The sequence below is a fragment of the Rhinoderma darwinii genome, chromosome 5 (genome assembly GCF_050947455.1).
Source record: "Rhinoderma darwinii isolate aRhiDar2 chromosome 5, aRhiDar2.hap1, whole genome shotgun sequence".
NCBI classification, from domain to species: domain Eukaryota; kingdom Metazoa; phylum Chordata; class Amphibia; order Anura; family Rhinodermatidae; genus Rhinoderma; species Rhinoderma darwinii.
The window spans coordinates 156,666,275-156,694,179 of record NC_134691.1 but is presented as its reverse complement, the minus strand read 5'-3'; the positions used below and the strand labels follow the sequence as shown (position 1 = coordinate 156,694,179).

The window sequence follows — 27,905 nt, the reverse complement described above, 5'->3', positions numbered from 1 at the left end:
GGATTTTTTTAGGTTATAGTTAGGTGTAGGATTAACCAATTATACCAAAGAGGTATACGGTGACAGTTTCAGTGTCAGCAGGTCATGCCGGGTTCAGTGTCAGCGGGTCCTGACGGGTTCTGAACCGATCAGTCCCGTGGACCTGACGGGTACAGGATTCACCGAACTATAATTCACCGAAAATAATTTTTATAAAAAATAATTAAATAAATAAATAAATCACTTTCAAAGGTTTACTTAGCCTTTAAAACTGGGTGAGGAACAGCCAAGCTGTGTACAAATGTGAGGTTGCGGAAGACTGAGCACAGCAACAAGACAAAAGGTAGTTATACTGCATCAGCAAGGTCTCTCCCAGGCAAAGATTTCAAAGCAGATTGGAGTTTCAAGAGGTGTTGTTCAAGATCTTTTGAAGAAGCACAAAGAAACGGCCAACGTGGAGGACCATAGACGCAGTGGTCGGTCAAGGAAACTTAGTGCAGCAGATCAAAGACTCATCATGCTGATTTCCCTTCGAAATCGGACGATGTCCAGCAGTGCCATTAGCTCAAAACTGGCAGAAACCAGTGGGACACAGGTACATCCATCAACTGTTCGAAGATATCTGGCCAGAAGTGGTCTTCATGGAAGAATTACGGCCAGAAAGCCATACCTTCGACATGGAAACAAGGCCAAGCGACTCAACTATGCATGAAAACATAGGAACTGGCGTGCAGAAAAATGGTAGCAGGTGCTCTGGACTGATGAGTCAAAATTGTAAATATTTGACTATAACAAAAGGCAGTTTGCTCGCCGAATGGATGGAGAGAGGTACAATAATGAGTGCCTGCAGGCAACAATGAAGAATGGTGGAGGTTCCTTGCAAGTTTGGGGCTGCATTTCAGCAAAAAGTTGGGGATTTGGTCAGGATTAATGGTGTCCTCAATGCTGTTAAATACAGGCAGATACTTATCCCTCATGCAATACATTAGGGAGGCATCGGATTGGCTCCAAATTTATTTTGCAGCAGGACAACAACCCTAAACATACAGTCAACGTCATTAAGAACGATCTTCCATGTAAAGATGAACAAGGTGCCTTTGAAGTGATTATATCGTCCCCACAGAGACCTGATCTCAACATCATTGAGTCTGTCTGGGATTACATGAAGAGATAGAAAGATTTGAAGAAGACTACATCCACAGAAGATCTGTAGTTAGTTCTCGAAAATGTTTGGAACAACCTCCTTAAAAAACTGTGCAAGTGTACCTAGAAGAATTGATGCTGTTTTGAAGGCAAAGAGTGGTCATATCAAATATTGATTTTTGATTTTTCTTCTGTTCATTCACTTTGCATTTTGTTAATTGATAAAAAAACAACTATTAACATTAACACTAAGAACAATTTTTTAACCAGTCCCCGACTGCCAGCTGTCTATAAAACGCCCAGCGGTCAGGGGCCTTAAAACCCTTGTTATAGTGTATTTACGGCGCAGGTTTTAAATGGCTGCCCGAGTGATTGGGAAGCTGAATGTCGGGTGCTCGACAGTCATTGATTGCCGGGGACCCTGTGGAGAAGATAGCAGCAGCTTTCGCTGCTCAACGAGCGCTGTGTATAGAATAGAGGCAGCGGCGCTACTGGTCCCGGCGATCATGTGACTGGTCACATGATCGCCAGGATGCCGTTAGTGGCAGGCTGCTGCTGGGTCTAACTAGACCCAGTACAGCCCTATTAGTGACAAGTCACTATAAGAGGGCTGATTTCCCCTGTAACTCTGCAGCCCCAGTTACAGTGGAAAAACAAGGTGTAAAACCAAGAAAAATGTAAAAAAAAGTCACCCAAAAGGTATTTTCTGACCTTTAAGGAACAGACCATAATAATAAAAAAAATAAGTTAAATAAAAGTGCAAAAAAACATAATAAATACACATAAAATACCCACCCAAAAAAAATATGTTCTCCCCCGCCAATCATTGTAATGCTAGCCCTGACCCATGTACCCTAAAATAGATATATAATATATCAAAATTTACAGTAGACAATGACCATCACAAATAAAAGGTCTATTTTAGGGTAAAACTATATTACCAGAAAAAATTAGCTCATGTCAAAAAGCATATATTTTTTTACTATTATTCTCAAACTTTAAGCCTAGAAATTCTAAAATAGCAAAAAGGATGTGTATAAAAATGATAAAAAAAAAAAAAAAAGAAACCTGCATGGTCTCCGAAAAAAAATTACAAAAAAGCTACAGCCGTTTAACCAACGCGTGCTAAAAATGGCTCAAAATAGCCCGCTCCTGAACCAGTTAAAGCATTCTAAGGGTATGTGCACACACACTAATTACGTCCGTAATTGACGGACGTATTTCGGCTGCAAGTACCGGACCGAACACAGTGCAGGGAGCCGGGCTCCTAGCATCATAGTTATATACGATGCTAGGAGTCCCTGCCTCTCTGCAGGACAACTGTCCCGTACTGTAATCATGTTTTCAGTACGGGACAGGAGTTCCACGGTGAGGCAGGGACTCCTAGCGTCGTACATAACTATGATGCTAGGAGCCCGGCTCCCTGCACTGTGTTCGGTCCACTACTTGCGGCCGAAATACGTCCGTCAATTACGGACGTAATTAGTGTGTGTGCACATACCCTTACTTTGCACACAGTACTGTATATATATCTACTCACCTCACCGCTCATGTTCTTTTCCCCCACTGGGTCCCCTCTGACTCCTTCTACATGTCACGGCTTATTCAACGTACTGACAGGCAGTATCAGTGCCTACGCGACGCAGCACTCGTCATTAGTGCTGCTTCGCATTGGTACTGACGCTGAGCGGCGTCAGTACCTTGAATAAGCCGTGGCATGAAGAGGAAACCAGAGGGAGAAGAGAAGCGGAGCGATAAGTATATATTGGATTTTATGCGTCTAAGAAATGGGTGGGGCGCGGTCGTTAAGCCACAATTGTGGCGCACGATCAGTAGAAAGATGCAACACATTTATTAATTCCATGTTTTGGTCAAAACTGTAGCGATGTTCAGTACATACCCAGCCTGTTGGCTCTGAAGAACTAGTTTGATTTGTATAGGACACAGATTTTTAGACCTGCCACTCATTGTTGTCTTAATAAATGACTTTGAAACCAACAGAAATCTCCCACAAAGTTTGACAGTGTGGCGCTAATATTTCCCCTACAATTAATTAATACTGCCATACAACAGAAGAAATCGTTGCTAGCGCACCATGCAGAGTCAAACAAAAACATAGCATCCCATGCCTACAATTATTTTTCTTTAATCAATTGTACTATTGACCGCTTTGATTTAAAACAGTCTAGAGCCATCATGCTGATTTTTATTCCATTCATTTACAAGCTCGAAACATTTCTTCAAAATTGTTGCTAAGTGCAAATAGATTATAAACAAATATTAATACAAGAAGAACAGGAGTGAATAATGATTGGGGGAAAAAAAAAAAAAACTCAAATAATTAAAGAAAAATGAAGATATACACACAAAAAAAATACAAATAGAAGTAAATACAAATGAGTAAGAGCGCACAAATAAATAGGTCACAGCAAAAAAAAGTCATTAGCCCAGGATCTGGTGTTCTGTAAACCCTGCTGGTCCGGCATGTTACAAAACCAGTCCGCCAACTGGTCCGCTCCACCACAGTGGTTGATCTATGGCAGCTGTGTGTTTTTATCAGCACCATGACCTCAACATCAGCACAGAAGCGTCAGCTTTTCAAGACCGCACACCATCATGAGCATAGGAGCAGATCCCAAGGATGATGGACCTCTGGAACTTCATATAGTAAAACTATATTTAAGTGCACCCCCCATGTCAGACACATATTACAGCCATAAATCAATAAGCCAATGATCGATGTGAATGCTGCAAAACAGCGAGCGGTCTGTTATTTGCGCACGAAAACGATTGCAACTCACTCAAAAAGAGCTGGGCAGCTGGAGGTGCCGTTTATGCAGTCTGCCCAGTGTTAAAGGGGTCTTTCCATCTGGCATATGTATGTTTAGGAGGAACCCCTCTATGAGCCGTTCACATATGTCCGGCCCTCTAGTCCATTTTTTCCTCCGGTGAGGTATTAAAATGACAGGAAACTGATGACAAAACTTATCCCATCGTTTTTTTATGGAGTCAGTTTTGCGTCCAATGGCGGCGACGTCTCCCATATAGAAACATTGCACACGATATTTCTGTCTGGTATGCTGTGCTCAATATTGTGTGTTGCAATCATTCTATCATAACGGGTTCCTTTGTCATGTCTGATTTGTGATCTCAGCAATGATTTTGCTTGACCCAACCTTACCTTAACCTCATAGTTTGGACTGCACAGATTTGTACCTTTTTATATACTTTACCATTCCCAGTGCCATCTGTATTTTCATGTCCGTTTGTCTTTTGCTATGCTAGAAAAACTTTTATCTAATAGAGAATATAAATAATCAAATCCTCTGCTCCGTAAATACCTAGCACTACAGATGTCCAATGACCGGCATCCAATATATGTATACAAGCAGCAGATTTAAGCTGCTGGTATGGCTTATTGCACAAATTCCCAACTTTAAAGGGGTAACAAGCCCCTTCTCCTGGGAGGACCACGGGTCCTCAATGCTACACAAGAGAACGTCAGTAATATAGGTGGGCAGTGTGGGGACATCAAGCTGTAAACACTATAAAAATGGATACTTGATTTTTGTAATGTTTATAAATCCTATACAGTAAAATGGTATTAGTTGGTGGTAGGACAAGCACTGGGGCCCGAGAGCTTCAAACGACACCTCTGTAGCTTTTTTCAGGGACTTATTAAAAAGAACATATAAAAAAACGTAATACATATTGTCGCTCCCCATGCCCCTGTGGAACATCATTCAGCTCATGTAATGTTACTACATAGAAATCATTGGTCTCTTTATAGAATCAGAAAAAAAAAGGAAGGAGCAAAAACATCATGTAAACAGCATTAGTTTAAAAGTCTTACCTGACGCTGAATGATCTTCAGGTTTTCTTTAGCCTGGTATACGAGAGATTGTATCTCATGGAAGTCATTAACATTCTTCTTCTCTCTGAAGGCATCTCTTACTCTTCTGATAGCATATGTTCTAGAAATAGCATAATAAATGGTTAAATATAGACCAAGCATAAAAAATATGAAGTGCAAATGTAGAAAGAGAGATATATTATTGAATTTGCGCCACAATAATGGAATTGACAAGTCAGAAATGATGGCGCACTGCAATAATTAACAGCTTTTTTCCTGTTTTAGGCTTCCCTCTCCACTTTTCAAAAATGGAGAGAAAGGAAGGGTGGAATTTAGCGGAAGAGTGCGGCGCCACCATAGGTTCGACAGATTTACCACCATTTACACCAGACATTGATAAAAATCGTGGCGCAAATCTAAGCCTGCTCATATCACAAGCAGATTTAAAATTCTGGCACAAGGACAGCCAAGAAGCACCAATTTATTAAAAGGGGTGCCCTCTTAACGGGGTTTTCCAGTCCCTAAAAATTGATGGCCTATCCTCAGGATAGGCCATCAATAGCGGATACGTCCGACTCCTGGGCCCCCTGCTGATCAGCTGTTTTGAAGGTGGTGAAGCGCTTGTATAAACACTGCTTCCCCTTTGACACAGATGTAGCAGCGATTCACAGTATTGCGGCCCTCTCCTATTCACTTCAGTGGGAGAAGGCTGCAATATTGTGAATTGCCGATACTATTCACAGTGAGCAATTAGAAATGCATGGGAAGCAGTGCTCGTACGAGCACTGCTCCCCTTTCAAAACGTCCGATCGGCGGGTGTCCAGGGAGTCTGATCCCGACACATAAGCTATTGATTGGCAAATCTTACACCAATGAAATTTTGGTTTTAGACTGGCATATGAAAGGCCATCCTAAGAAAATCTCCCCCATTGTCTTTATTATCTAAAATGAAGGTGCACAGTTACGGATATTAAATCTGTATGTGTAAAAGCACCCTTGGGTGATCGCCACCTAGCTAGAGGGTGCAGTAGAAAATGATCTAGACCCAGATAGTACTACCTTCCTGTGTGAAGAGTCATGTTGCAACCTCTCATTCATTCACATAAGAATAAGCAATGAAAGCAGGGACTTACAAATAGACTGGACCGTGACAATAACTGTACTTTCAGAAAACTTTTGATAGGCCATAGAAACATATCATAAGCTTTGATCGGTGGGGGTCCGGGAACGGAGACCCTCAACATTTCTGAAACTAAGAGGCAGAAGCACTCCGCTGAGCAATCTGTACCTTTGGCTGTGATCGGCGCTTCTTGTTAAGCTGAAGACGAGCACATAGACGTTCTATGTGAGCCCGCCTTCAAGCTGACGAGGAAAGCCGATCACAGCCAAAAGCTTATCGCTTCCATCCATTCAATTCAGCGATGGTGGGGGTCAAACTCTTCTAATATGTCTCTATGACATATCAAATGTTTTCTGAAAGTACAGTTTTTCTTTAAGCTCCCACAATAATGATATATTCCTAGTGTAACACCAAAAATATTTCTAAAAAATCCCAACAAAATAATTTCACACACGTGAGAAATACATTGCTCCCCGATTATAATCATATATGCCCTTATGTCTGGCCCAGCATTGTCCGGAGAACTCATGCGGATTCACATCGCCCTGTACGTCAATGTTCACCCTTAGACAAAAATGTTTTTCTCTACTGAAGTCTATTATGACGTAGGGGTATTGCAATCTTTGACATTTCTGGCATATTCCTAGGATATGCCATAAATATCTAATAGATGCAGGTCCCATATATTGCGCTATTCCACGCACACAGTTAAAAAAAACCAAAAAAAACGTATACCGCGTGGTACACTTTTTTACAATGGGGTCCTATGGGTGACCTTGCACCCTTGTGCTCATCTCATGATCAGGTCAGATTATTATCCCATTGAACTAAACAATGAAGGTTTGAATGACAGCAGAGATCTTGAACACCACAAGTAATTGAAACAAAGTAGATTGGTTAATTGTATAACTTTTCATCCTACAAAGAATTACATTTATTAATTGAAATCAAGAAATACAGTGAGACCAATATTTGAGAGTAGTGAAACTCAAGGTGTTCTTTTTTATACCGCATAAATATAAAATTATATGAGTCAATAGTATCAACAAACAGCCAAGATGAAACTCAAAAAAATACAAAAAACATTCTGGGACCAGTTTTTTTTGTCTAATGATGTTTAATCGCGTGTGGTTATATTGCATACAAGAAAATATTTTTTTTCCATTTGTTTGCAAAAGGGGATTAATGACAGATGTGCCCATTAGATGGAGCTAAGCAGCTTCCAGGATGTCTTCTATGGGATCATTGACATTTCCCAGACACGACTCATACATAATACATATTCGGTCCCAGGGAGCATGCTGGCTGTGGTGTGCCACCCTGCTGCCATGCACTAGCAGATGGTGTGTGCTTTTAATTAGGGCCCGTTCACCTAGAATGTGACATGGGTGTGTATTGTTAATAGAATTTATTAAATATGGAAGTGCACTCATTAAACAGCTGGTACCTTAGGATGAGTTTTATTGTTCCCGGGAAGAGATGAAATGCTTAGCTTTCAATATAAAAAGGACTGGTGATGTTATAAAGGGTATCTTGTTTGTGTTATGTTGAATGAGGAAAGAAAATAATCACGCTTGTTATTGAGAATAATGGTTATCTTGGCGGCACCATGCATCGAAAGGACGTAACCTTCTCCTCTAATCAAACTACATTTATCACTATGCTAAGCTGCCAATAGGTCAAAGTAGATGCGTCCCATGAAATACCCATCTCCATTGATATAACACTTCAGTTAAATCAGCAGTTTAGAATAATCCAACTCATCTTCTTTATGGTCCATCAGGAAATCATGCCTTTCACATTTTTTTTCACATTTTGGCGGCTGCTCTAGTAAACAACAAATATAGAAAAGTTCTCAATAACTTAGGGCTTATTCAGACGAGCGTTGTTAAACTCATTGGAGTTTGGGCCGCAAAAACGGTTGATTTTGCATCAGTGTTTCCTTCTATTGTCTTCAGTTTTTTAAGTTTGGATGGCGTCAGTGCGCCATCCGTTTTTCACGTCTGACAATACTGAAAAATGTCCTCATTTGTCACAACTCACTGAAAACACCCCGAGGATGGTCAAATGACCGAAAGCACAGTTTGCAGGAATCTATGACCTGTAACCAGTATTTGTTCTAGGGGTAAGGACAACCACCTAGCAAGAGCTAATGGATGCAGGCAGAAGCCTCCCTGGGCCGGCCTAAGAAGCGACCGCGGTCACGTGATCCCAGGAGGAGTTTTCACGAGAGCGCGGGAACTCCCCTCAGAATTTTTCCAAGGAGGCTAGTCCAAATCCCCATTGACCAATTGGGAATTGAATGAAGCATGCAAACGTGACCAGTAATGCTATACGAATACTTTAACAACAGTGAAAAGAACGGTCTAGATGAAGGGCCTGTTCACATCAGTGTTGACTTTCCGTTCCGGGGTTCCGTGGAGGTTTCCGCCGGGTGAACCCCGCAACGGAAAGTCAGTCAAACTGAAACCACAGCTTCCGTTTCCGTCACCATTGATATCAGTCGACTGCGCTATTGAATCCGTCGTTAAAACGGAAACATGGCGGAATGGTGACGAATGGAAACCATTAGCAATGTTTCCGTCACCGTTGATATCAAGGGTGACGGAAACGGAAGTTGTGGTTTCAGTTGGACTTTCCGTTGCGGGGTTCTGATGTGAGCAGGCCCGAAGTCTAACGGACCTCTATCTCATCTAGGAATGGTTGATAGAGAAGTAACTGAACTTGGAAGTGAAGACAAGTAATACATAGGTACTTATGTATTGCAGTATACTGTTTTTTGTTTTTTTACCGGCTCCTAGTAAGCACTGGGCTTAATAGGAGCAGAAAGGTGGCAGATCTCCGGATATTCATTAGGCCTCCAGGATTCCATGACAACCATCGCCACACAAGTTGTCACAATCGCTATTGACCGCGGCATCTAAGGGTCAGCTACGATTTCGCCCATCACTTTGAAGTGTCGGCTGTAACATACAGCCGTCCTGCTTAGTATAGAGCAAAACAAGATATGTAAGAATGCAGTCCAAAGGGAGGTGTGATGGTGCTGTACAGGTTCGTGTTTAGAAACCAACACTATAAGTCCATAGAAAAACTTTGAGCACTCAAAGAACACATTTGAATATTGATTTTTCAAAATGTCTTTATTCCAAATATTGGATTTTTTGAACAAGCGATTCTTAGCAGGCTTCATACCTTCCCTTGCCGGCTATGACGTAACTATGTCAAACGTTGACAAAGGGTTAAAAGATGTTCCAAATTCATCACAGTGGTGCAGTCTGTATAATAATTTTGGCGCAGCTTGCTAAACCGTTTTCTCTTCCTTACGCCAACTTTTAGTTGGCTTACTTTAGACCAATATTTTGCAGCAAAATATTGGCACACCTTGGCTCATTGTAAGCCACGCACCCTTTTCTAGACATTTTTCAAGTTAAGGTGCAACAAGTGTCTAAGGCCAGATTCACATGAACGGGTGCAAACTCTGACGTGAAAAGCTGCAGTTTTTCACGTCAAAGTTGCACCAGTGCGGGTCCCGTTTTCACGGATCCCTCATAGACTCTCCCACTGAAATACCTGCATCCGTGTCACGCCGTTGTTTTAACGGTCGTCACACGGACGTGTACTACGGTCATCTGAATTCCGGGACAAGACATGTATGACACTTATGAGGCGCAAATTAAGAACGTTTAGCTTAATAAATCTCCCCAATTGTGTGTGTGTGTGTGTGTATGTATATATATATATATATATATATATATATATATATATATATATGTATATACACACACACACACACACACACACACCCACACAAATAAGGGTGATATTCCTTTTTAATTCTATGCTAAAGGTCGTTGGAATATTGATCCTTATCAAGGCATATTTAAAATGGATATTAAGGCTGGATTCACACGAACGTGGCGTTTTTGCGGACGCAAAAACGCGGCGTTTTGCGCGCGCAAAAATCACTTGCCAGCTCCGTGTGTCATCCGTGTATGATGCGCGGCTGCGTGATTTTCGCGCAGCCGGCATCATAGAGATGAGGCTTGTCGACGCCCGTCACTGTCCAAGGTGCTGAAAGAGCTAAATCTTTCATCACCCTCGACAGTGAATGCCGAACACAACAGCGAAAAACCTGTAAAAAAAAAAAAAGATAAAGTTCCTACTTACCGAGAACTTCCCGGCCGTTGCCTTGGTGACGCGTCCTTGGTGACGCGCCTCTCTTGACATCGGGCCCCACCTCCCTGGTTGACGCGGCAGTCCAAGTGACCGCTGCAGCCTGTGATTGGCTGCAGCCTGTGCTTGTCCTGTGATTGGCTGGAGCTGTCACTTGAACTGAAGTGTCATCCCGGGAGGTCGGACTGCAGGAAGGAGACAGGAGTTATCGGTAAGTTAGAACTTCGGGTTTTTTTACAGGTTCATGTATTTTGGGATCGCAAGTCACTGTCCATGGTGCTGAAACAGTTTAACTCTTTCATCACCATGCACAGTGAATGTCTCCTGATTTCGCGGACCGGAAATTTTTTTGCCGGGTTCGGCCAAAACGAGTTTGGCCGAACCCGGTGAAGTTAGCTTCGGTTGTCGGGGTTCGCTCCACGCAAAGACACTCCGTTTGGATGCTTGGAAACAGAAAAGCACGTGGTGCTTTTCTGTTTCCATTCATCCTTTTGACAGCTCTTGCGCGAATCACGCAGTTCGCACGGAAGTGCTTCCGTGCGGCATGCGTGGTTTTCACGCACACATTGACTTCAATGGGTGCGTGATGCGTGCAAAACGCCCAAAGAACGGACATGTCGTGACTTTTTTTCAGCGGACTCACGCTGAGCAAAAACCACGGACATGTCTGCACGGCCCCATAGACACATATAGGTCCGTGATACGCGCGTGCAAATCACGCGCGTTGCACGGACGTTTTTCACGTTCGTCTGAATAAAGCCTCAAACTCAATTCTTGGAATACGTTGTTGAAAAATTTCAAAGAAAATTTATAGGAATTCATTTACATACAAGTCAAGAAATGGAAACACATTATTCATTCAATCTGCACCCAACACAAGTAGGAGGGATAATAATATGGTTCAAACATTATTGGAAAGTGAAAGATAAAGAGAAGCAGATGATCTGGAGATGGTAGTAAGGTTCCTCCTGAATCACCAACATCAATTGATGAACCAGCGATACAACAAGCTAATGGGTTTATGGGTCAAAGGAGAAACACAAAAGCAGCGGAAGGGCAAAGGGACAAGACACATGGGGAAGTAAAACACTCAGGAACAGCAGGAGGTCTCTTTATGCAGGAGCTGTGATTTGGTAAGTGGGTGTCATGAGTACTAAGGACAAATTATTATCTCAGAATAACACCTTTACATTGCAAGCTAACAATGCAGTATTTGCCTGAACGGCAAATCATACATACAATAGGTTTTCGTTTATATACATAAAGTCTACCATAATAAATACTGATAAATATCAGATTCTAGTGTCAAATAAATAATTGCAATATTCGTAATTTCACTTTTTGTAGTGCAGATATTTGAATTCTGTTTTTGTATTGAATGCAGCAGTACATTTTTATAAATATTTGCACGGAGTGAAGCATAACATTTTCTATAAGCATGCAAAGTTGCAAAACATAATTTCAAAAGGAGTCCACAATTTTGGCCACCATGGTGTAGACAGTGGATATAAAAAGTCTACCCACCGCTGTTAAAATGCCAGGTTTTTGTCATGTTACAAAATCAGTCCAAGATGAATCATTTCAGAACTTTTTCCACCTTTAACCCCTTCCCGCTATTGGGCGTAACTGTACGTCCGAAAACCAAGTGAGTTCCCGCATTCGGGCGTACAGTTACGCCCGGCAGATAAAGCGAGCACAGGAGCTGTGCGCGCTTTATCTTCAGCGGCTGTCAGCTGTTATACACAGCTGACATGCCGATGCAATGGCTGCGATGGCTGTTACCGCCGATCGCAGCCATTTAACCCCTTCAATGCGGCTGTCAATGACGTCCGCCGCATTGAAGTGGTTGACAGAGGGAGGGAGCTCCCTCTGTAACCCCCGGGCCCCCCCTGCGATGGATCGCGGGTGGCGATTGTTGCTATGGCAACAAGGAAGCCGTTACTAGGCTTCCTGGTTGCCAAGGTACGGTAGCCTATTAGGTCCTGCCCGAGGCAGGACCTAATACGCTAACTTTCAAATAAAAAATGACAGTTACGATGCCCTGCACTACATAAGTAGTGCAGTGCATCGTAGCGGGGATCAGAAGACCAGATCTTCAAGTTCCCCGGTCAGTGTAAAAGAAAAAGTGAAAAAAGTAAAAAAAAATGTGAAAGAAAAATAAATAAATAAAAGTTAATAAATAAATAAATAATAAAACACCACTTGTCCTGTTTCCCTGATCAACTCCTTTATTATTAGAAAAAACATGAAAATATTAAAAAAAACTATACATAATAGGTATCGCCGCGTTCTGAACGGCCTGATCTATAAAAATATCACATTATTTTTACCGCACGGTGAACACCGTAAACATTTTTAATAAAAAACAATGACAGCATTTTATTTTTTGGTCATCTTGTCTCAAAAAAAAATTAATAAAAAGTAATCAAAAAGTAACGCAAAATGGTACCAATGTAAACTACAGTTCGTCACGCATAAAACAAGCCGTCCCGCAGCGATATCAACTAAAAAATAAAAAAGTTACGGCTCTCAGAAAATGGCGACACTAAAACATGATTTTTTTAGAAAAGAGTATTATTATTGTGGGAACAAAGTGAAACGTAAAAAAAACGATATAAATTTGGTGTCGCTGTAATCGTATCGCACCGCAGAATAAAGTTAACATGTTGTTTATACTGCACGGTGAACACTGTAAAAAAAAAAAAGAAGAAACGTGCTGGAATGGCTGTTTTTTGGTTTCCTCGTCTCCCAAAAAATTTAATAAATTGTGATAGAAAAAAATAAAATCTCATGTACCCCAAAATGGAACCAATAAAAATTACAGCTCGTTCCACAAAAAACGCGCCCTCACACCGCTCCGTCACCGGAAAAATAACACGTTCTGACCCTCAAAACGCAATGGTGCAAAATGATTCTAAATGACGGCCCAGACTCATTTTTAGGTCCAGTAGAATTTCACTAAATACACCACATCGTCATTTGCTGGACCCCACGGGTGGACCTTGTAGACGCAGCAGAGATGAGGAAACTTTAGAGCCTTGTGCGGCTTATAGGGCTAGTGAAGAAGTCAAATATAAGGCAACACTGGAGCGCAGATATTCTGTATAATACCCAATAAACCCGGCCTGTGCATAAAGGATTGGTTCAAAGCGACCACACCAATCCATGGACTATTCATTCTCCCCATTTATTACATCATCCTATTATGACCTGATGTACTCCACCCAGCTTACATATACCCTGATGTACTCCGCCCAGTTTACATATACCCTGATGTACTCCGCACAGATTACATATACCCTGATGTACTCTGCCCAACTCACATATACCCTGATGTACTCCGCACATTACATATAGCCTGATGTACTCCGCCCAGCTTACATATACCCTGATGTACTCCGCCCAGCTTACATATACCCTGATGTACTCCGCCCAGCTTACATATACCCTGATGTACTCCGCACAGCTTACATATACCCTGATGTACTCCGCACAGCTTACATATACCCTGATGTACTCTGCCCAACTCACATATACCCTGATGTACTCCGCACATTACATATAGCCTGATGTACTCCGCCCAGCTTACATATACCCTGATGTACTCCGCCCAGCTTACATATACCCTGATGTACTCCGCCCAACTTACATATACCCTGATGTACTCCGCCCAGCTTACATATACCCTGATGTACTCCGCCCAGCTTACATATACCCTGATGTACTCCGCCCAGCTTACATATACCCTGATGTACTCCGCCCAGCTTACATATACCCTGATGTACTCCGCACAGCTTACATATACCCTGATGTACTCCGCCCAGCTTACATATACCCTGATGTACTCCGCCCAGCTTACATATACCCTGATGTACTCCGCCCAGCTTACATATACCCTGATGTACACGCACATATTACATATACCCTGATGTACTCCGCCCAGCTTACATATAGCCTGATGTACACGCACATATTACATATACCCTGATGTACCCACACATATTACATATACCCTGATGTACTCCGCACAGCTTACATATACCCTGATGTACTCCGCAGCTTACATATACCCTGATGTACTCCGCAGCTTACATATACCCCGATGTACTCCGCAGCTTACATATACCCCGATGTACTCCGCACAGCTTACATATACCCTGATGTACTCCGCACAGCTTACATATACCCTGATGTACTCCGCACAGCTTACATATACCCTGATGTACTCCGCACAGCTTACATATACCCTGATGTACTCCGCACAGCTTACATATACCCTGATGTACTCCGCACAGCTTACATATACCCTGATGTACTCCGCACAGCTTACATATACCCTGATGTACTCCGCACAGCTTACATATACCCTGATGTACTCCGCACAGCTTACATATACCCTGATGTACTCCGCACAGCTTACATATACCCTGATGTACTCCGCACAGCTTACATATACCCGGATGTACTCCGCACAGCTTACATATACCCGGATGTACTCCGCACAGCTTACATATACCCGGATGTACTCCGCACAGCTTACATATACCCTGATGTACTCCGCACAGCTTACATATACCCTGATGTACTCCGCACAGCTTACATATACCCTGATGTACTCCTCACATATATCCTGATGTACTCCGCCCAGCTTACATATACCCTGATGTACTCTACCCAGCTTACATATAGCCTGATGTACTCCACCCAGCTTACATATAGCCTGATGTACTCCGCCCAGCTTACATATAGCCTGATGTACTCCGCCCAGCTTACATATAGCCTGATGTACTCCGCCCAGCTTACATATACCATTGATGTACTCCGCCCAGCTCACATATGCCCCCACATTATAAGCTGAAATACCACTAATACACCAAGCAAAATCTGCGATTCAAAAGCCAAATGGTGGTCCAACTGAGCCTGGCAGTGTACCCAAACGGCAATTTATGACCACATATGGGGTATTCTGGAGAACCCGCTTAACAATTTATGGGATGTGTGTCTACGGTGGTACAAGCTGGGCACAACAGATTGGGCACTGAAATGGCATATTTGTTGAAAACAGCCATTTTCAATCTGCAACATCTATTGTTTACTCATTTTTGCAAAACACTTGTGCGGTCAAAATGCTCGCTACACCCCTAGATTAATTCTTTGAGGGATCTAGTTTCCAAAATGGGGTAATTTTTCAGGGGTACCACTGTACTGGTACTATAGCTCAATGCAACATGGTGTCAAAAAACAAATCTTATAAAATCTCCACTCCAAATACTAAATCGCGCTCCTTCCCTTTAGAGCCTTGCTGTGTGTCCAAATAGCAGTTTATGACCACATGTGGGGTATTTCCGTACTCTAAAGAAGTTGCTTTACAAATGTTACGGTGATTTTTCTCCTTTATTTGATGAGAAAATGAAACATTTTTACCTAAAGCTACGTCTTAGTGGAAAAAAATGACATTTTTCATGTTTACTGCCCAATTCTAATGAAATCTATGAAACACCTGTGGGGTCAAAATGCTCATTACACCCCTAGATGAATTCCTCAAGGGGTGAAGTTTCCTAAATGGAGTCACTTTTGGGGGGTTTCCACTGTACTGGTACCTTAGGAGCTTTACAAATGCGACATGGTGCAGAGAAATGAATCCAGCAAAATCAGTGCTCCAAAAGCTAAATGGCGTACCTTCCCTTCCGAGTCCTGCCGCTTCCCCAAACAGCCGTTTATGACCACATGTTGGGTATTTCCGTACTCTGGAGAAGTTGCTTTATAAATGTTGGGGTGCTTTTCATCATTTATTTGTTGAAAAAATTAAAAACTTTGGAGGTAAAGCTACATCTTATTGGAAAATAATGTAATTTTTCATTTTCACTGCCCAATTCTAATGAAATCTATGAAACACCTGTGGGGTCAAAATGCTCACTACACCCCTAGATGAATTCCTCAAGGCGTGTGGTTTCCAAAATGGGGTATTTTTTGGGGTGTTTCCTTTGTTTCGGCACCACAAGACCTCTTCTAACCTGACATGGTGCCTGAAATATAATCTAAGAAAAGGAAGGCCATAAAATCCTCTATGTGCTCCTTTGCTGCTGAGGCCGGTATTTCAGTCCAGTAGCGCACTAGGGCCACATGTGGAATATTTCTAAAAACTGCAGAATCAGGGCAATAAATATTCAGTTGTGCTTCTCTGGTAAAAACCTTCAGTATTACAGGAAAAATGGAATTTCTGCAAAAAAAATGAAATTTGTAAATTTCCCCGCTAATTTGCTTTAATTCCTGTGAAACGCCTAAAGGGTTAAAAAAAACCTTTCTGAATGCTGTTTTGAATACTTTGAGGGGTGCAGTTTTTAAAGTGGGGTGATTTGTGGGGGTTTCTAATATATAAGGCCCTCAAAGCCACTTGACAACTGAACTGTTGCCTAAAAAAATGGGTTTTTGAAATTTTCTTGAAAATTTGATAAATTGCTGCTAAACTTATAAGCCTTGTAACGTCCTAGAAAAATAAAAGGATGTTCAAAAAATGATGCCAATCTAAAGTAGACATATTGGAAAAGTTAGCTAGTAACTATTTTGTGTGGTATAACTATCTGTCTTACAAGCAGATACATTTGAATTTAGAAAATGCTAATTTTTTTGCAAATTTTCTCTAAATTTTGGTGTTTTTCACACAAAAATGTTGAATATAATCGACCAAATTTTTTCACTAACATAAAGTACAATATGTCACCAGAAAACAATCTCAGAATCGCTTGGATAGGTAAAAGCATTCCCGAGTTATTACCACATAAAGTGACACGCGTCAGATTTAAAAAATGAGGCTGTCATTTGGTCCAAAAGTGGCTCAGTCCTGAAGGGGTTAATGTGACCCATAATCTCTACAATTCCATTGAAAAACAAATTTAAATCATTTAGAGGGGAAAAATAAAAAGAGCAAATCTACAATAATGCGGTTGCATGAGGCCTTATTCACACGCGCAAAAGGTCCGTGTGGCATCAGCATATGGTGCGTGGCTGCGTGATTTTCGCGCAGCCGGCATCATTATGACACTCTGGTTTTAGGTTTACAAACAGAAAAGCACGAGGTGCTTTTCTGTTTTCATTCATTTGTTTTACTACTGTAGCGTGCCCCATTCACTAACATAGGTCTGTGCGACGCGCATGAAAATCACGCGCGTAGCACGGACGTATAACGTGTGAATAAGGCCATAGTGTGAACACCCTCTTATAATTGGAGATGTGGTTGTGTTCAGAATTAGCCAATCACATTTAAACTCATGTTAAATAGTAGTCAGTACACAGCTGCCATTATTTAAAGTGATTCTGAGTAACCCCATATAAAGTTCAGCTGTTCTATTAGGATTTTCCTGACATTTTCTTTATTGCATGTGACAGGAAAAGCCATGGTCCGTAAAGAGCTTACAACACATCAAAGGTATCTGATTGTTGAAAGGCATCTGTCAGGAGAAGGGTACCAAAGAATTTAGAAGGCATTAGAAATATACCATGGAACACAGTGAAGTAGGGATGTCACGATACCAGAATTTGGACTTCGATACCGATACTTCGTTTAGTATTGCGATTTCGATACCAATTTCGATACTTTGCCAACAGTAATAAAAAAAAAATTCTTCCGTTTTCTGATGTGAGGCGTGACGTGTGATGAATTTTGAACGCGCCTTGCATTAATACTAATTAATCCCATCCTGTTTCTCAGTCATAATGGGTTAATGTGCGAAGTACATGATGGGGTTAATTACTATTAATGTGAGGAACATGGAGGTTAAATTCATCGCACCTCGCATTAATAAGTGAATGAAAGCCGTGTTTAATTTTTTTACAGCGTACACATCATAAATGATGCAAAAACATTGTTGTGCGTGCCATTACTGAATATGTGTATATTTTATGTATTGAGACTTATTTTAATGTTTATTGTAAAAAAGGTGAATGTGTTTTTTTTTTTTTAAATTTAACAATACTTTGTTTTTAAACTTTAATGTACTGACATATATCAGATATGTGCCAGTACATTAACCTGTGGACGAATAATACACAGGCAGTTGTTAGGACATACTTGGGTATGTCCTAACAACATGAAATATGGTAAACCAGCCCTGGGGTCCGTCAATAGACCCTGGGCTGTCTGCCCATATATGGTATGGCCCTCGATCGCGTCACAGGAATTCCCTGTGACGCATCCAGGGGCATCCCCCCTTCTCATTTTCTCCCGAATGCTGCAGTCAGCTGTGATCGCATCATTCAGGGGAATAACGGCGGAGATGAGAGGTTTCTCTGATCTCCGCCGTTATAGAGCGGGGCTGCGGCTGTGTAATACAGCCACTGCCCCGCTCCTGACAGGAAGTGCGCGCGCGGTCAGCGTGAGGAGATGCGGCCGGCGCTGCACTAATGAGCGGCAGTTCAGGCACTGGAAACAGAACATGGGGGTGTTTTGTGGTGCGCCCGCCATGTTCTGTCTCCAGTGCCGCCGCATCTCATCATCCTGACCCCGCGAACTTATCATGACTCAGGAGCGGAGCTGTGGCTGAATTACACAGCCGCAGCCGCGCTCCCATACATTCATGTATTACTATACTGAGCTGTGCGGCTGCGCAGCGAAGTATCGAAATACAGGAAATTGCGGTATCGAACCGTTTAGGGATGCACAGTATCGAAACAGTATCGAAGTTTCGATGCACCGTGCATCCCTACAGTGAAGACAGTCATCAAGAAGTGGATTACATTTGGCACAACAGTGATATTACCAGGAATCGGACGTCCCTCAAAACTTGATGAAAAGACAAGACGTAAATTGATCCGGGGGAAAAAAATCAGACCTATCTTCCAAAAATAGAAAGTTCTATTTAGGCATTCTATTGGACCCAGTAAAATAATTCTTGTTCCTTCCAGCAGGAAAAAATAAATCTGCTTCAGCAATAGATCTGAAACTTTCTGAAAGCGAAGATCTTGCTTAGTCAGAAGCGCCGCTATGACCATTCTGGGGCCTTTAAGGCCTCTTGGAATAAAAAAAAAACCTCTTTTCTGGTCTGTGCCATTATGCCTTGATAAGTTGTGAATGTTTTCATGGACAGAAAATACACATTTACCACGTTCTTATACTGATAGAAGTCTTGGAGGATTTAGCAAAAAGTAGGAGTAGACACTTCAACAGCCTGGAGGAGCTGAATTTGCCATCTTCTGGAATATCTGTATTCTCCGGAGCATCCTGACACTGGAAATGATCAAGGCCTGGCGTACCACATCGCCGATGGCGTTAGCACAGAGCGCCACTTATATCAGCTGTCAAAGTCGAGGAGACAGAAAAGGAATGTGCCACAGCGTCAATCCGGTCCCAGTTTGCCACCCCGCATTTGACTTGTCATAGACTGCTGATGGGGGGGGGGGGGTATCTTCACTGAGGACAATTGAAGTGAAATGCCATGGCCATTGCCACTAGGAAGAAGACGGCGTCTGTTGTATTTCAACTAAGGTCGCAGTTAAAGAGGTAGAGCAGAATAAAAAATAGCCATGGAACTTTTATCACCTCTCTGGTGTGCCTGCCGACTGACAGGGCCAGGAAAAACACTGGAGATAAGTGGAAGGGTACGGTTTTAACCTCCTTGTGTTTTTCCTTTTCCTATCAGACGGAGGCAATCTCAAGTGTGTGCTCATAGGGACTAATTGGGAAAAGGCAAATTGCTTAAAAGAAAATTACCACGCGGGTTCCATAAAAGTAGCTTTTGAATACATGAAAATGCTTTCTCTAAGCTTTGCCACATTATTAAGGCTTGATATTACAAGTTCATAATCTGCAGCAACTCCACTCCTCCTTCCCGTGACCTGCTCCATGTTCTGGCCGTTCCCTGATATATTAGGGACATCGCTTGGATCCATATCATATGTTTAAATCCTACCTAGATTTGATGTATAAGGCCCCATGCACACGGCCGTGCCTGTAATCACAGCTCGCGATTGCGGGTGTGGCCAGTCGCTGATGGGCGGCCACATTTTCGGGCCGTGCTTCCATACTAAGCCCAGCACGGTTCTACGGCACGGACACTCATCCGTAGCGCTACGGAAAGGTGTCCGTGGCCAGTAGAACCGAATGGGCCCGTAAAACCGTGGACCATAGTACGGTCTGCGGTTTTACAGTCGTGTGTGCGGGGCCTTACCTGGTGTAATATTTATTCAATATGTATGTATTTAATTTAGCTCTAAGATTGTTCAGATAATCACATAGAGGGCTGATTGAAACTTCAAGCTTCTGACACTGCCGTAGAGACTTCAGCAAGTCAAGCCGTTTTGTGTCTGCAATCTATTGGCAGAATATAGGCTGCCATAAACAACAGTCCACAGTCAGCTAATGGCTCTGCAGGAAAAGAGTGGGAGATTTAATATCCTCCTCTGTAGGTTCACAGGTAAACACCCTTTTAGCTAAAGGGAATTTTTCTTACATTTTTTCATTCTTACATGTTGAATAACTGGAAAGAAGTATTTTTCCCTGAGAAAACCTTAAATGCAGCCGGACTGTATGCACCGGCCAAAAGAGATCTGTGTGGGGAAAGGCAAATAACCTATGGCCGACACATTTCATAAAGTGGGAAAAAATGTGTTGCATGGAAATGAGTACAGTGTAGAAACCATACTGTAACAATTAGTACAAAGAGCACAAAACCTTTTTATAACGTGCAGTGAGACAACACAAACACTATGTAAAGGAAATGCATTATTAGCTGGTCCCTTAGATTAATATTTATATCGCACCTGTATTATGTGAGCGATACAGTCACAAGTGAAGTTTCCATGCCCTTCAGCACATTGCGGCTACCATTATGAGAACGCAATGACTGATTATATGATGCCATATTCTGCTGGGAGCAAATATATAGGGAGTGATGACAAAATGACATCAGGAAATAATTAATAATGCAGTTCCCGAATATGATATGTAAAGTTATTCCAAACTGGAGTTGGACCGGACACGTCACAGTTCCCATTTACCTGTAGTTGTAGGCATTGAACTTCTGACTTTCTCTTAACAAGACCTTATAAAGATTCAACACCTGAGCCCGACTTGAAGAAGCCATTTTTTTTTCTAAATGATGCCAGGTTCTGCCAGAAAAACCTTGACATATGAGATCAGAGAAGCTTTCCTGTACAAGAGAGGAAAAAAAATGCATCAAAATTTTCAAAAATTAAAGAGAATCTGTCACATACAGCTGCTGCCCTGTCTGAGGCAGCACAAAGAGGTGACAGACACACAGAGTCCAAGTATATTCTCATATTAACGCACCCCCCCTCCCCGATTGACACTTTTCACCCTATTGCCGTGCATAGGAAGAAAGGGGTCAATCAGTGGCTAAAAGGCCGGGGAAGGGGGGGGGGGTGTGAATATATGAATATACTAGGAATCATGCAGCGCTTGACGTGGACAGCTATTATAAAAATGTGTATCAGTGTATTTGGTGCAACTTTCTAATGACCTTTTATTAAAAATGATTTTTACATTTTTTTAGATACAGCGGCTTTGTATTCTGTATGCAGAGCAGCTGTATCTTGCGCTGAGACCTGAATCCGCCCGGTCAGTGGCATTGACAGGTTCAGTGTCAGCGGATCCACGTCCACCTGTTATCGATCTAAGTTATGAACATCATTTTTAATAAAAAGTAATTAGAAAGTTGCGTCAAACACTAGGGTTGTCACGGTACCAGAATTTGGACTTCGATACCGATACTTTTGTGTAGTATTGCGATCCTCGATACCAAAACGACACTTTTCCAACAATAAAAAATAGCTGTTCCATTTTCTGATGTGAGGCGCATGGTGTGATGAATTTTGAACCTCTGTGTGCTTCACATTAATAGTAATTAACCCCATCATGTTTCTCAGTCATAATGGGTTAATGTGTGAGGTACATGATGGGGTTAATTACTATTAATTTGAGGCACATGGAGTTCAAAATTCCTAATACTATGTGCCTTATATTAATAAGCGAAAGAAAGCAGTTTTTATTGTATTTTTTAATAGCGTAAACATCATAAATTACACTATAAACTTGTTGTGCAGGTTATTACGGTCACGACAATACCGAATATGTGTATGTTTTATGTATTGAGACTTGTTTTACTGTTTATTGTAAAAAATGTGTGTGTGTGTGTGTTTTTTTTTTTATTTACCATTACTTTATTTTTTAATTTCAAATTTTAAACTTTAATGTACTGGCATACATTTATATGCCAGTACATTGGCCTGTGCACTGATAGTACACAGGCAGTTGGTTAGGACATACCTCAGTATGCCCTAACAGGAAATATGGTCAGACAGCCCTGGGGTCCTTCAATGGACCGAGATCTGTGTCCATATATAGTTTGTCCCTCGATCGCCATGGGGCATCCCCCCTCATTTTCCCCTTGAATGCTGCTGTCAGTCATTCAAGGGAATAGCGGTGGAGATGAGAGGTTTCTCTGATCTCCGCAGTTAGAGCGGGGCCAAGACTGTGTAATACAACCAGTGACCCGCTCCTGACAACAAGTTTGCGTGCGCGAGGTCAGCATGATGCGATGCGCCCGCCACTGCACTAATGAGCGGCGACACTAAGGACAGAACATGGCGGTGTTTTGCATTGCGCCCGCCATGTTATCGGTCATCAGTGGCGCTGCTCATTAGTGCAGCCCCGGCCGCTTCACATCATGCTGACCGCGCACGCACGCACGCACAGACACACACGCACGATGTCAGGAGTGGGCAATGGCTGTATTACAGTCACAGCCCCGCTCTGACTAAATTCATGTGTTCCAATACTAAGCTGTGCGGCCGCACAGCTTCGTATCGAAATATATGAATTAACGGTATTGAACCGTTTTAGGGTGCATTTCGATGCATCATGCAACCTTACCAAACACACTGATAAACATTTTTATATATATTATATATATATAAAAAAAAAAATGACAAACGGTGTACATAGCCTTTAAAGAGGCTCTGTCACCCGATTTTGCAACCCCTATCTGCTATTGCAGCAGATCGGCGCTGCAATGTAGATTACAGTAACGTTTTTATTTTAAAAAAAAGAGCATTTTTGGCCAAGTTACGACCATTTTTGTATTTATGCAAATGCGGCTTGCAAAAGTCCAAGTGGGCGTGTTTACAGTAAAAGTCCAAGTGGGCGTGTATTATGTGCGTACATCGGGGCGTTTTTACTACTTTTACTAGCTGGGCGTTCTCTAGAGAAGTATCATCCACTTCTCTTCAGAACGCCCAGCTTCTGGCAGATCACGCTGTGACGTCACTCACAGGTCCTGCATCGTGTTAGACGAGCGAGGACACATCGGCACCAGAGGCTTCAGTTGATTCTGCAGCAGCATCGGCGTTAGCAGGTAAGTAGATGTAGCTACTTACCTGCAAACGCTGATGCTGCTGCAGAATCATCTGTAGCCTCTGGTGCCGATGTGTCCTCGCTCGTCTGACACGATGCAGGACCTGTGAGTGACGTCACAGCGTGATCTCTCGAGAACACGCTGTGTCTGCACTGCCAGAAGCTGGGCGTTGTGAAGAGAGGTGGATGATACTTCTCGTCAGAACGCCCAGCTAGTAAAAGTAGTAAACACGCCCCGATGTAACACACATAATACACGCCCAGTTGTACTTTTACTTTTCAACACGCCCAGTTGTACTTTTGCAAGCCTCATTTGCATAAATACGAAAATGGTCATAACTTGGCCAAAAATGCTCGTTTTTTAAAAATAAAAACGTTACTGTAATCTACATTGCAGCGCCGATCTGCTGCAATAGGAGATAGGGGTTGCAAAATCGGGTGACAGAGCCTCTTTAACGACTAAATAGGACCTGTCACTAGATCATATAAGTTGAACTGGTTTACCAACCTGAATAGCGCTGCCTCTCTGATTCCAGCACTGGTTTTTTTTCTTTCTACCTGGAGCCCCCCGTTCCAGAGATACGGCCCACTATCGTGTTGGTTCCCTCTATTGGTGTAGTTAGCCAACAGGGAGTGAACTATCCTCAAGCCGCCTCGCGCTAATTGGTCAGCATCACAGGCATGGAAGCTAGCTCCAACCCGTTGGCTAACTACAGCAAGTTGGAATTTAGGGAACCAACACAACAGTGGGTGTGTGGGGGGTGTTATCAAAGACATCGCTATTCAGGTCAGGTAACCAGTTCTACTTATACGACCTAGTGACAGGTCATAAATCAGCCTAGCCTGCCTGTCACTTTCTTATGCTGCCATCAGACAATAGAGACAAAGACAACCAGAATCCTCAGTCAATACTACATATGGGATATTTGTTTTACAATTAGGCAGCAGTTCATGTCATTACATGGACGGCCATTGATTTGAATGACTGTAGGGAAACTGCCTGGCTGGCTGGCTGTGACTTCCCCTGGCAAAATTAGCGGTTTGCTGTGGGTCAGACCTTTGGCGGCTCTTTTCTAAAAGGGGTTTTCCGTGACTTTAAAGCGACCCTCCCGTTTTACATAAAAAAACGTAACTCCAGCTGGGGAATGCAAATTGTATGTACCCGGTGCCCTCCTGTTCGCTTATTGTTTCGCCGATTCCCAGGCCCCTCTTCTTTCATCCAGGACGGCTGCAGCGCTCCTCAGACTTACCGATGCCCACTGTGCTTCAGTAGTCCCAGACTTTCAACCCTGCTCTCGTAATCCTCACTAGCCAAGCGGATAGCAGGGAAGAGGGTCTTGGCTGCAGGATATGTTATAAAAAAAAAAAAACAATACTCACCTGTTAAATCCCCTGACACTCACGGGTCACAGCGGTGATGCTGGTATGGAGGGCACATCATCGCTGAGGCCAGTGATTGGATGCAGGAAAATAAAGAACGGCTGAGACCACCAGAACGTCAGCTCTGGAGCAGCAGGGGATTTGACAGGTGAGTATAATCTGTTCTTTTATTATATAACATTTTCTGCATCTACGGTCATTCCTTAAACTATCAGACAACCAGAATCTGTTATAGAAAAAAAACTAACAATTCCAGAATGTTGGGTGCAGCTAGAGATCAGTAATACTAAACATATATATATATATATATATATATATATATACACACACAGTGTGTGAACTTTTTATGCACATTACACCCATGCGTAAATTGTAAAACGATGCTTTATAGGTGAACATACCCTCTAAGCGTAAACCAGCCTAAGTTACAACCAGAATGACCAAATCACAATATTATGGGTTCTCTACTATTCAACCTGTGACATATCCAAGAGCTAGAAAAGGTAGGGAACCCCTAGAATACCAAACTCATAAAGAATGTATTGTTATCACACTGGAATTCCATAAGAGACTTTATCATTGTATTGCAGCAAGTTGTACACAGGACACTCACACTGCATGCTGCTCCGAGATCAGCTCTGGCGAACTATCATAAGGGAAAGACTCTTTCGTAACCCAGGAAGCTCTGCACCAATGAGAAACTTCCCTACGTCATTAGCCTACGGAGAGCGCGCAGGGACAAAATTCCCAAGCTATATCAACTTCTTCCTGTGCCGCTAGCGCGAGCTCATTTTGGAGCGCTTTACGTCTCGCTGTTATCAGCGCAGTACCTGTGCTTCAATAAAATGGCTGCTTAGAACATTCTGCGATCACATTGAATAGAAAGCTGACAATTACTAGAATTATTGCGGGAACAATCTATTTTCACACTAGATGAAGCGTGTCCCATCTTGCGCCCTCTAGTTGGGTGACGTCACCGGCGCTTGTTGATTGGATTACGGGGAAACGTGCTAGGAAGGATCGCAGAGTCCTTCATTCACACAGCAGTTATGAGCCTCACTGTACAGCTCCCGTGAGTGTGTAGCCTATGCATCCAGCGGTGTTGTCCGACTCTTCCCTGCAGATGTGCTCTCACAGGGTGGAGATCATGCAGGATTCATATACAGGAATATCACAACCTTCGGCACTCCAGCTGTAGTGCAACTACAACTCCCAGCATGCCTTGACAGCTAAAGGCTGGGAATTATAGTTTCTTAACATCTGGAGTGCCGGAAGTTGCTGAGCCCTGCAGTAGATCATATAAGGGGAGTCATGTCAGTATGTGTTTGGTCAGGACTAGATGACCGTTGTACGTCGTACTCATATGGTGGGAAATATTGCTCTTGCATTGCCCCATATACACTGGTTTTCCCTGCATTACCGATAAGCGTTACAACAGGTGGAGCAGAACTGAATTTTCACAGCTTTTCCCAGCACTGCGGCCACTTTAGTCTGGTGGTTGGCTATCACAGCAGTCTGACCTCCACCGATCAAATATTGATGACATATCTTAGTGATATTCCATTGAACTGAGAAAATTTCGCCGGCGATTATAGTTGTAAAACTAAAAACTGTACGGAAGTTGCATCACGTGACTTTATTTTCATGACATTGTTCCACTGGACACGTCATTGTCTGGGCCTTGTGTATAATCCTCACACATTAGCGGATTACAGTTCGGAAATACATTTAATAGATTGAAGATTTCAGTTTGGGAAATGTCGGTTGTGAAGAGTACAGCCGGATTATAAAATAACACCGCGCCTCATCCGTTTTTCTTCTCCGTATCTCTGAAGTGTACTGAGACATTGAGTGGCGCTGTTTTTATACTGTATAGTATTTTTGCAGTCTATGGTGGCGGCGGTGGCATGCTATAGAATTATGATTTAGACATATTTATAACAGTGTTATTTGTTTTATGTATTACGTTGTTATTTGGGCATCATATTGGGCATCGTTATTTGTATACAATATGATCAGGGGTACCGGATTGGATGGGAGGATCAGAAGATGTGACTGGCTGTATTTACGTTAGTGGTATAGTGGGATCAATATCACTTATATCTTTGTCACTATCAGATACGTATCATTCTCAAACAAATGTGTGCAGCTAAATTAGAAAAGATATTCACACGGTAGAAACATGTGTTGTTCCTTTAGGGGTAATACACAGAACCATATTGTGCACCGTTTTCTGACATTTTGCGGCCTGTATTGGTGTTGTATGTTGGACTGTAGTCCGTCCGTCCCCCCCCCCCCCTCTAGCTGGAGAATTTTGACTTTTTATCTTATATGGATCCCACTTAAAAACGCCACCATATGAAAATACAACTGTAGGCTCTCTTCCATAGAATAATCTTACCACCATGTGCGTGCGCGCGTACAAGATGATGAAATCTTTCTTTTCTTTTGTACGTTTCAGACGATGTACTGGAGTCCGAAGCTGGATCCTGAAGAACACCACACAGCCTTGCAGGACATGGCATTCCACAGTCCGTAACAGAATTCATGGTAAGGTCTCTTGAACATAATAGAACATTTAGGTTGGTTTATATGTCTTTCAATAAAGGATGTGTGGCATTTAACCGCTTCCTGCACGGTGTTGTAATAAGAGGGTCATTCCCACAAGCGGCTGTACTGTTACATCATGGTGATGGCGCTGTCGCGAGCTGTGCCCACGTCATCGTCACTTGCGGATGTCGGCTGTATTAATCCGGTGACGCCCTGCTTTAACAGCCTGGATCAGAGATAAAAAGATCGGGAACAGAGTTTAACCCCTTTGATGCCACGGTGCCAATGTGTTGGCATGGTAACTGGGGTCCTAACAATGACCCCCCCAGTCTGCCATGTAC

At 42.5% G+C, this 27,905-nt stretch overlaps 2 protein-coding genes across 2 annotated transcripts in view; one reads left to right on the top strand and one right to left on the bottom strand.

Moving 5' to 3' along the window:
• Window positions 1-25,735, bottom strand: part of LYRM4 (LYR motif containing 4) — a 112,958-nt gene extending 87,223 nt beyond the window's left edge. Inside the window, exons 1-3 of the mRNA XM_075826673.1 lie at window positions 25,628-25,735; window positions 21,261-21,412; window positions 4,976-5,096 (exon numbers count right to left, since the gene is read on the bottom strand). Of these exons, the coding sequence (XP_075682788.1) occupies window positions 4,976-5,096; window positions 21,261-21,346 (207 nt within the window). The 5' untranslated portion in view covers window positions 21,347-21,412; window positions 25,628-25,735. The remainder of the gene's footprint in view (window positions 1-4,975; window positions 5,097-21,260; window positions 21,413-25,627) is intronic.
• Window positions 25,736-25,798: 63 nt separating this feature from the next.
• Window positions 25,799-27,905, top strand: part of FARS2 (phenylalanyl-tRNA synthetase 2, mitochondrial) — a 304,738-nt gene continuing 302,631 nt past the window's right edge. Inside the window, exons 1-2 of the mRNA XM_075828451.1 lie at window positions 25,799-26,086; window positions 27,476-27,564. Of these exons, the coding sequence (XP_075684566.1) occupies window positions 26,064-26,086; window positions 27,476-27,564 (112 nt within the window). The 5' untranslated portion in view covers window positions 25,799-26,063. The remainder of the gene's footprint in view (window positions 26,087-27,475; window positions 27,565-27,905) is intronic.